This window comes from Fukomys damarensis, unplaced genomic scaffold (assembly GCF_012274545.1).
Source record: "Fukomys damarensis isolate Sample0158 unplaced genomic scaffold, DMR_v1.0_HiC HiC_scaffold_4, whole genome shotgun sequence".
NCBI lineage: Eukaryota > Metazoa > Chordata > Mammalia > Rodentia > Bathyergidae > Fukomys > Fukomys damarensis.
In genome coordinates this window covers 66,538,912-66,549,356 of record NW_022900916.1, presented here as the reverse complement: position 1 = coordinate 66,549,356, position 10,445 = coordinate 66,538,912, and the positions used below count along the sequence as shown (strand labels likewise).

At 33.6% G+C, this 10,445-nt stretch overlaps 1 protein-coding gene across 1 annotated transcript in view; it reads right to left on the bottom strand.

The window, feature by feature from the left end:
* Nucleotides 1-10,445, bottom strand: part of Slc25a40 (solute carrier family 25 member 40) — a 28,100-nt gene that overhangs the window by 3,835 nt on the left and 13,820 nt on the right. Inside the window, exons 6-9 of the mRNA XM_033758665.1 lie at nt 7,493-7,560; nt 5,672-5,796; nt 4,441-4,614; nt 1,835-1,944 (exon numbers count right to left, since the gene is read on the bottom strand). Of these exons, the coding sequence (XP_033614556.1) occupies nt 1,835-1,944; nt 4,441-4,614; nt 5,672-5,796; nt 7,493-7,560 (477 nt within the window). The remainder of the gene's footprint in view (nt 1-1,834; nt 1,945-4,440; nt 4,615-5,671; nt 5,797-7,492; nt 7,561-10,445) is intronic.

Sequence of the window (10,445 nt, the reverse complement as noted above, 5' to 3'; positions counted from 1 at the left end):
TGTTTTTTTTTTTTTTTTTTTTTTTTTTTTTACCAAACAAGGTTCCTTGCACTTGTGAAGCAGGCACCAGAACCACCGAGCTAAATCCTCGGCCCTATATACCTTTTCTTAATGAAAATCAATATATTTATCAACTATAGTTACACTGGTTCAAAAGTCACATGTTAAAAATGTTTTTCTCAAAATTATTCAATTTAACAATTATTTCTATAATGCCTTAGGTAAGGGAGTTTTGTTTGTTTTTATGGTACTCAGGATTGCATCCAGAGACTTCACACTGAGCTGCATTCCCAGTCCTACCTAAATTAAGAAAAAAAAATTGTTTCTGAGATAGAGTCTCACTAAGTTATCCAAGCTGGGCTTGAACTTGCAATCTTCCTGCCTCAACTTCCCAGAATGCCAGAGTTGAGGTATGTGCCACCATGTCCAGAATTCTGTTTTTAACAAAAAATAATTAAATCTCTTTAAAAATGTTCTCACAATATCTGATTATCAATGGCCATGTAAAGTCTGATATCTAATTTTTGTTTCCCAATTCACATTTGAGCCAATATGGTTATAAAATGCCCCTTAAAATCATTTATGTTTTATTTTCACTTCAATAATTTGGTGACTATAGTTTTGAAATCAGTTTCAAAGATTGCAGGTAAGATAAAATCAATTACTGTTTCTCTATCTCCACAAGCTAGCGGTAGTGGCAACAATACCATATATATGTCTTTGACACTGTCTAAATGATGTAGTTTACAATACTGTTCTTTAACAGAAACCCAGGACCCTGTCATACTCACATGCCTTTTCTGTTGCAGAGACAAATTTTTATTTCAAAACTGTCAAAAGGCAGCAATATTTTCTAAATCATTAAGAAACAAGTTTTCTATGTTAACAGAAATGTTAAAATAGTGCCTTCCTTCATTTTACTGTAAAGCTGGTACAAAGTTTTAAAGTCACTATTCAACAATGCTATTGCTTTATTCACTCAACAGGCTTATAATCCATGGAGCTTAATTTGAAGATTTTAGTCCTGACAACATTCACACCTCAGTTTTGAGCTCAGCAGTGACTCCCATAGCTCAGGTTTTACAATCTATTATCCCAGTAGTCTTCTATAGGACTTTATCACACCACTGCTATTTTTCTGTGGTTCTAAAATGTCAGTGTCATACTTTAAATTCTCACAAGTTAATTTTGCAAGTAGGTGTGTATAAGAAAACTTTCTGTCACCCCGGGCATGGTGATATGAATCTGCTTAGAAAAACTCTACTGTGTACCACTTCCCCTTATATGGACGGATAGGAAAAGGTGAACTTTCTACTACTCAAAAAGGGTCATTTGAGATTCTTTCCTTCTGGCTGCAATTCTTCTTACGCATTTGGCTTAAGAAGTACGCCAAATATTTCCAAAAAATAGCAATTAGCAATTGAATCAATTAGTAATTATTTCAATGATATATAAGGGACAACACTCCATGAACTATTATTACCTTATCGTATCTTCTAGCATTTATTGAACTAATATACTATAAAAGATCTATGAACAATAAAGTACTCTCAACATATAAAATAATTAAAACTGTAGAGTTCTAAGAAATTCAAGTTTCTCAGAAAGATATAATGTACTTGTAATATGTAAAACATAGTGTAAAAACATCAACACAAAGTACATTATAAAGTATTTTAATGGCTAATAATTTCCTTAAAAGAGGATGGTTTAAAAACATTACAGCTCAAAAAGTTCACTCTGAATATATGTGAAATTCTATATAATATTTTGTTGTTTTAATGCAACAATTACCATTTTTTCTAGAATAGTAACAACAAAAGAATAAACTTACAGAACCAGACAATGCCCCTGATGTAAAGTTGATCATAAAAGTCGGTTCATATAAACCAGATTTCTCACATAACCACTTCTTTAAAATTTCATAGTTATACCAGTACATTGCTATAAAAACAGAGAATGAAATGAGCACATATTTAGAAATAAAATGTGGCATTTAAAGAAAAGATGAACTCAAAAACCAAAGGAAAAAAGAACCTTGACACATCTTTCTTTCTGCTTAGCCTAGCGGTTTTTTTTTTTTTTTGGTACGGGAGACTGAACTCAAGACCTTGTGCTTGAGAGGCAGGCAGCAGCACCACTGAGATAAATTCCCAGCAACAGTCTTATAAACAAAAACTTCTCTGTGCATCTTTGTAATAGTTCTATAATTTCAAATCAAGGATAATTCCTCACAAGGACACTTAGGAGAAAGGAAAAGTAAAGGCCCATCTATAGATGAATATAGATAAAGTATTTTAAAAATTAGCAAACTGAAGCAAAAAATGAAGATAATATATTAAAATGTAATATACTGTATTAACAAAACAGGAAATAACCTAATAATGAAAAAAAATCTGATAAAAGTTCAACACTTACAGCAAACAAATTTCATGAAAAACCTAAAGATAAAAGGGAAACTTCTTAACTTAATAAAGGGTATGCATCAGAACCCTGTGGCAAGAATAATTACTAATGTTCAAACATAGAACTACTTCTCATATATTGTGAAAAATGATAGGATGTTCATTGTCATCCCTATTGTTTAAAACTGTACTAGGCAGGAAGAAACAGAAGCTATGACGTAAACATTTCTAAAAAGGCATAACTTACTATTACATATATTATTATCTACACAAAAACTCAAAAGATAAAATCAGTTGCAACCATCAACTATAAGGGTTTACAAAACATAAAGGCTGTGCATGAAGGTCAGTCAGTGCCTAAGCTCACACAAGGCTTTGGTTTCAATTCCTAGGCACAAAAATAAACAAATGGTAACAAAGTGAGAGGGTGGGGGATATCTTTAATAAATCTCAAAGGAGATGAATTTAATCTTTTTGAAGAAAAATTGAAATTTCTACTGAAACACTTTAAATATGATTTATTAGCAAACAGATATGTCATTCCTAGAGAAGAAAAAATAAGGTAATGTCAAAATTTTTAATAAAGCCCTAGGACTTCAGGTTGTGGTATTGGCAGAGATTTAGATAAATTAACCAGTGAAACAGATCCCCGCATACATGAAAATATGACACAACAGAGGTGACAATGCAGATCTTTGTAACAACTGTAATTATTCAATAAATGATGCTCAGACAATGAACTATCCACATGGCGGGGGTTCAACCTGAATGCTTGCTTTAGTCTCTATTCCCAAAGCAACTGTAAATAACTGAATAGCTAATGAAAGTTGTCATTCTTATAAATAACTGAGGAAATTAATATAAAGTGAAATGTTAAATTACCAGAAGAAATTTAAGAAATTTGACAAAAGACCTGGTAAAAGTGAAAAGTAACAGGAAATCTCATATATTGCTGGCAGGTGTAGAGATCCATATAATCACCTTAGAAAAGAGTTCACATTTCCCAGTAAAATTAGAAATGTATACTGTGTACGTTATTTATACCATTCAGCAAGTCAAACACTGGCAAACTGTTGTACAGGTGCACAGACTTAAACATTTAAAAATGTTTACAGGACCAAGGATTTAGCTCAGCAACACCCCACCTGCCTAGCAAGTGCAAAGTCCTGAGTTCAATTCCTGGTACCAGAAAAAAAAAAAGTTTATAGCAGCATTGTTACTCATACATAAACATGATTAAAAATGAATCAAACATAGAATGAATCCCAGGAAAATTTTTGAGTGAAAATATTTTTAAAAGCTCAAAAACAGATAAACTAAATAATTCATATAAAAACAAACTTTAAAAAAAGCAAACATAACCAAAAAATTCAGTATGTTGGATACCACTGGGAACGTAAACACAAAAAAGCATATATGTGGCTGTCTGATTGAAAAAGCTATTACATTCAAGCTTATTGAGTGATGAGTCCACAGGTGTTCATTTTACTATACTTCATAATTTAAATCTATGCCACTTTTATATGCTAACTATATAATTAAGAATAAAACATAATTGGCATTGAATCTATAATTAATTACACATTTATGTGTCTTAACAACAGAACTGAACACAAGCACCTATCTGATTTGTAATAGTCTCAAAGGATACTCAGTGAGGTGATGTTTATTTTTAATAAATGAAAAAGCAGGAGTCCAAATCAAAGGTGGGTTTAAAAGGATTTTATATATTTTGACTTATATTAGTTTACTTACCTTACAGATTATGACTTATTTAGAATATGAATGCCCATCAAATCAATGTTTAAAAGGAAAATAAATGCAAGCAAAAAAGAAAATCAGGCCTGAATTAGAAACTATTCATTCAATAAAGATTTGTGAAGATCAGAATGCCCAAACCATAAACTAGGAATTTGTGGTTGCTGCAGAAAATAGCTTACTTTTAACCATAAAGGGTTTAAAATCTAACGAAAGTAATATATGAATAAGACAAAGCTACATAAAATTTAGGAAATAATAATAAGACAAGTCCTACCTGAGAAAGGTACATCTCTAAGAACAGTAGGAGCCCAGCCCTTCCAAAGGGAAATCCAGCCATCTTCTGATACTTTCTTGCTGAGAAACTGATATAGTTCCTTGTAAGAAAACTTCTTGGACTGCATCTTGGTTCTAATCAACTCTAATGGACTTATCACAGTTACTGCACCAACTGATACAGATGAAAGAAAATAAAACAAAGCTATGTACTATGCGAACACGTGTAAAAATCAGTACCATACATATTTTATACTTTTCCTTTTATTCTGAAATATCTGAAAATCTTAAAATCAAATATCTAATCTGTGGATATATTGGCAAAAACTTTTTCTATTAAAAAATATATTTCTTAAATCTGTTTACATATATCTTTTCTTCTTTTCAAGTATTTCAGAGAGGGTCCCAGAAATGCTTTAGTCGACTAGATCTATTACAAAAACTTGCTCTAGTTAGTGCCCCCAATAAACCAGTCCTATTTCACAGAGAAATATGTTCTTCTGAGTAAATGCAAACTTTCTTCTGAATAAGCTCTGAATCTAAAGTTTATGAGGAAAATGATTCAAGACTTGAATCATGTGTGAATCATATATGGGCTCAGATGACAGCCTGGAAGTTCAGGTGAATAAGAACCATTCTGATGTTACTCCAAAAAACTGGGCATGGTGACATACACCTGTAATCTCAAAAATGGGAGGCTGATGCAGGAGGATCCCAAGTTTGAGCCAAGCCTGGGTAAAGAAGCTACCTAGCAAGACCCTGTCTTAAAAATAAGAAGAAAACGGCTGGGTTGTAGCTTAGTGAAAAGGTCCTGGATCCAATCCTCTGTACTGTAAAAGAAATAAAGTAAAAACTGTCCAAGCTAGACATGGTGGCACATGTTTATAATCCCAACACTCAGGAGGCTGAGGTATAAGGACTTAAATTTGAGGCTAGTCTGGACAACGCAGTGATTTTTAAGGCTATCCTGGACTACATATGATAGTTCTGTTTAAATAAATAAATAAATAAATAAATAAACAAACAGCCCAAGATCCAACTAAAATGGGCTATCTCATCTTATGCTAATGGCAATCAACATGCCAAGTCACTTCCAGGGTAGATATTAACAAATTAGTACAAATTAGAATGCAAAATATGCCTTACTGATATCATGTTCACTATATAAATTCTGTCTGAATGTCAAAATCTAAACAAATGTGCTAAACAGAAATCAAAAATGTATTACTTACATCTGGCCATAATTCCAGCAATAATTGGTATTCGAGTTTCATTTTCTCCTAATTTGGATCTCAGAACAGCAGTTAATTGATCATAGCAGGTAAAATAAACAACAGTGGCAGGAACTGCCATCACTCTGTAGAAACACACGGAAGGATTTCTCAGAATTATCCAAAGGTGTCAAACACACTAGTACCTTAAATTCAGTATCATGATATATGCTGAGAAAACTTTTATTTGTGTAGGCTAAAAACCACAACACATTTTTCATTTAAAAAAAGTATTAGTTCTTAACATAGTAATCAGTAAAAATATATAAAGAACCTACCCTCCAAAAGTTTAAGTTCTAGTTGTGAAGTGACACTATAAAGCATCAAAAGAATACCATGTTAAGTTAGAATATTTAACATTAAATAAGTGTTATATAATCAAACTCATCACACAAATTGTACAGTCTAGTGTTACACACACACACACACACACACACACACACAAATTAGGACACTTCTCCAATTTCTTCACTTTTCAGTGTTTCTAGTCTTCCACATCTGCCCTCCCAATTAATGTTTATTATAACATGAGGATTGCTACAATAAAAAGTTTAAGAGGAACTAACCATAAAACATTTTTGAACATATAACTGCTTATAATTGGAAATGAAGTTCAATTAACATTGCCAGAATTTTATATACTAGTTTTGAGAGGGTTCTAATAATGTATTCTCTTACATGAAAATATCAAAAGGGGGAAATTAAGCAAAAGCTCATACAAAGCTGCAGGCATTGGCATGTCAGCAATATCAATGCAACAAGAAGCCAGTTTTTATTTCTGGTCTAACTATAGCGTATCTGCAGACCACAGTCTGGAATGCTCAGTATTCTATAGTGAAGATTGAACAAGGAGTACTCAGGAGCAGAAGTGAACGTAGTGAAGGATAAATGGCAATCTTGTATATCCACTAACTTTAAAATCTTAAGTATTAAAATATATGCCTTAAAACTGATTAACTTCCTTCAAAAAGACAAAGCAAGTGCTTAGAAATAAATGAGACAGGGCTGGGGATTTAGCTCAGTGGTTCCACCACCAAGTGTGAGGTGCAGAGTTTGATCCCCAGTACCAAAAAAAAGAAATGAGACAGCAGAGCCAAGTTTTTACATTCAGTCTTAATTGTATATACACTACAATATACCTTACTGTTTTAGTAAAATAAAGTCAAATGAACACCACGTTCTTTATGCAGCAAAGACTTAATACAGCAGGTCTGGTTATGTAAATCTTTCAGGATATCTTCAGGGGGGCCGTTTGCATGCTAATCTTTGGCCAACTCACTAGAATTCAGTCAATCGACTTTCCCTATGATAATGCCTTCTATATGTCTGAAGCACTAAACCAAGTGGTCTAGGTAATTTTTGACCTCCTTTTTGAGGTATGAGGTTTTGTTAATCACACTTCATTAAGCTGGAACGCTACAGTGGGTTTCCCACAGTAGAAACACTGCTGTTTCTCAGGTACAGAAAGAACAAGCATGTCCCATGTGATGCCACAAGGGAGGGGCTCTGGTAGCCCGCACTTGGTCAACTCCTGATGTGTTTCCCTTACCAATCCCGCTCTGTATCATTTAGGTGTAATAAACCATATTCACGAGGACCTCCTTAGGTCCTGTAAGTCCTAGGACATCATCAAATGTGTGGGTAGCAGTAAGACTCACAAAACAATGCTTCAGAATATCAAAGAATTTTCTAATGTTTAAAATGCAAGACTTTCTCCAATCATGCTCACTGAAATACAAAACAATCATCAATTAGCAGAAAAAAATTTAAATTTCAACTTACAGAGTAGGAGGAAGGCCACTCCACAGGGACTTAATGCCCTCATTTCGAATGATTTTCAGAAAGGCATCCTAAAATTATCATAGAAAACACAATCAAAATACTGCCCTAAACCTGACATACAAAAATTTATAGTGCTAAATAATTGGTAACTTGACTCTCTCAAGCATTTATTTCTAAAATCCAAGATTCTTGGGATTTATGTATGTACACTCGTTCAAAAAAATAAAAATTTTCACACATAAAATGTCTGAACAATACTTCTTACAAAATAAATCATATATTACTCAATTCTGGATTATTCTATTTAGGGCTTAGAAACAAAGGTTTTGAAAGATCACTGTAGAAAAGGAAGTAGAACAGTATCAGAGAACTGATCAGATAAACTTTCCTGACCAAGTATAAATTCTAAGAAAATAATCACACCCCTTTGTGAAATTTTGGAGAGGAATCAAAAGGCGGCAGAAACTGAAGTCTGTTAACAGACAAACTCTTACATGTTACTAATAATATACTTAATATTGACATAAGATTAGGACAAATATTCCTCCAAAAAAAGATACACAGTGAATAAGCACATTAAAAAAATGTTCAACACAATCAATCATCATGGAACTGCGAAACAAAGTCATAATATAAGTTATACTTCATAACCATCAGGTAGGCCAAAATTTAAAAAGACAGGTACAAAAGGTGCAGGAGTACACACCTATTATCCCAGCCTTTTGAGAGAATAAAGCAGAAGGATACCGAGTTCAAAGACAGGGAAGATGCCAAGAAGGGGAATAGCTGGGTCAAACTGAACCTCTAATTTTAGTTTTTGGAGGAAGCACCACACTGATTTCCACAGTAGTTGCACCAGTCTACAAAAGGTTGTGGAAGAATCAGACAGAGACTGAAAGGGTAGAAGCAAAGTTGTACTTTTATTCAGCAAGCATGCAAGAGTACAGCTGCCTTGTCTCAGATAAACAGGCAGGGGTGCCCGAAACAGAGCCACCATTGAACGGGGGGCTCAAGATGTTGGTTTTCTAGTAGCTAGGGGCTTATCCTGTCTCTGGGCTGAGGGCGCCCTACTTGACTGGTTAATGATTGACTTAGCTTGCTACTAGGGCCAACAGAGAAGGATCTTTTGGGGGCCTTTTACATCTCAGGGAGAAGGTTCTTTTTCCCTTTTGATCTTAGCCACCAAGCTTTGCAGGGTACAGTGTGAAGAGGAGGTGCAACCACAGACTATCAGCTATTCACAAGTGGTTAAGCCTGTTCGACCATATGACTTATTTCAGGGCTGGTGTTCCCTCATCTCTTCCCTGCCTACAGGTCTGTATCCCTACACCCCCAATCCAAAACTGGGCATCAGAAGTGAATATACACTTCTCAAGATGAAGCGGTAGAGTCAGCAAATAAATATATGAAGAAATGTTCAACATCACTGGTCATTTGAGAGATGCAAATTAAAACAATGCTGAGTTCCATCTTACTCCAGAAAGAATGGTTATTATCAAGAAAACAACAAATAACTGGGCTGGGGATTTAGCTCAGTGGTTCTGCTGCCTGCCTTGCAAGCACAAGAACTTGAGTTTGATCCCCAGTACAAAAACAAACAAACAAACAAAAAATAACAAATGCTGGCAGCAGTGCTGTGGTGAAAACGTCTAGGTTCTAATTTTCAAAACCACCATTCTCAGAACTAGGAAAATGTTAAATTAAATGAAGAGGGATGATAAATAAATACCTAAGCTAAGAGTTGTTAGAATCCTCTGATGAAGATTTTAAACAGTCAACATAAAAAATATTTAATAATCATTTATGAATATGTTTGAAACAAATGAAAATACAGTATGTCTTAGCAAACAAATGAAAAAGTAGAATGCCCCATCTGCAAAAATGCTACAGATCAAAATGGAAATAGAGGAAGGAAGGAAAAATAACAGAAACAGCCAACAGAATTAATAGGAAATAAATTAAATGGCAGATAGGCTCTAACATCTACAACTGCATTAATATAATTAGTCTACGAAAAGATGAAAACTGATAAATTTAAAGCATAATTGAATTATATACTATCTATAAAAATTCACTTCAATTACAACGATATGGAAAGATTAAAAATTCACTGGATGTCATTTCTCCCTAATATAATATATAGGCTTAATGTAATTCCAATAAAAATCTTAGGTTTTATATGTGTATATATATATTTAAAAGATTATGCTAAAATTTATGGACAGAGAAAGGAACTTTGGGAAAACTAAAATAACTCTGAAGAAGAAACACTGTACAGGAATAGAGTAGAAGGGCTGGTATGTAGCTCACCAGTACTGTACTTGCTCGGTATGCATGAAGCCCTGCATTCATACCCAGCACCACAAAAACCACAAAAGAATAAAGTGGCAGCAGTTAGTTAACCTGATTTCAAGTTATCTATAGAAATTAAGACTGTGTGTTTTGAATAGAGTGACAGATTATATAGATAAATAGAATAGAATAGAGAACCAAGAAATACATATTCCCAAGTATACCCAACTGTTCTTGATAAAGGTTAAAAAAAGAACCAAAATAATGGAGGAGAGGTAATCTTTTCAACAAATGCAGCTGAATCCCCATGGGCAGTCACAACAAGAAATAAATCTCAACCTCATTCTCATACCTTATATAGAAATAAGTCAAATGGATCAAGGATTTAAATGCAACATAAAGCTATAAAACTATCAAAGGAAAACATAGCAGACAATCTCAGAGTTTAAAAGTTAGTAGAATGTTCTTAGAATAGACACCAAAAGCATGATCTATAAAAGAAACACTGATACTGGATTTCATCAAAATTTAAAACCTTTGCTCCTAGGAAGATCAAGAAAAGACAAGTACGAAAAATATCTGCATACTGTACACTCAACAGAGAACAAGTATCTAAAATACATATTTTAAATGTTAACAACTTACTGAGAAAATGAGCAAA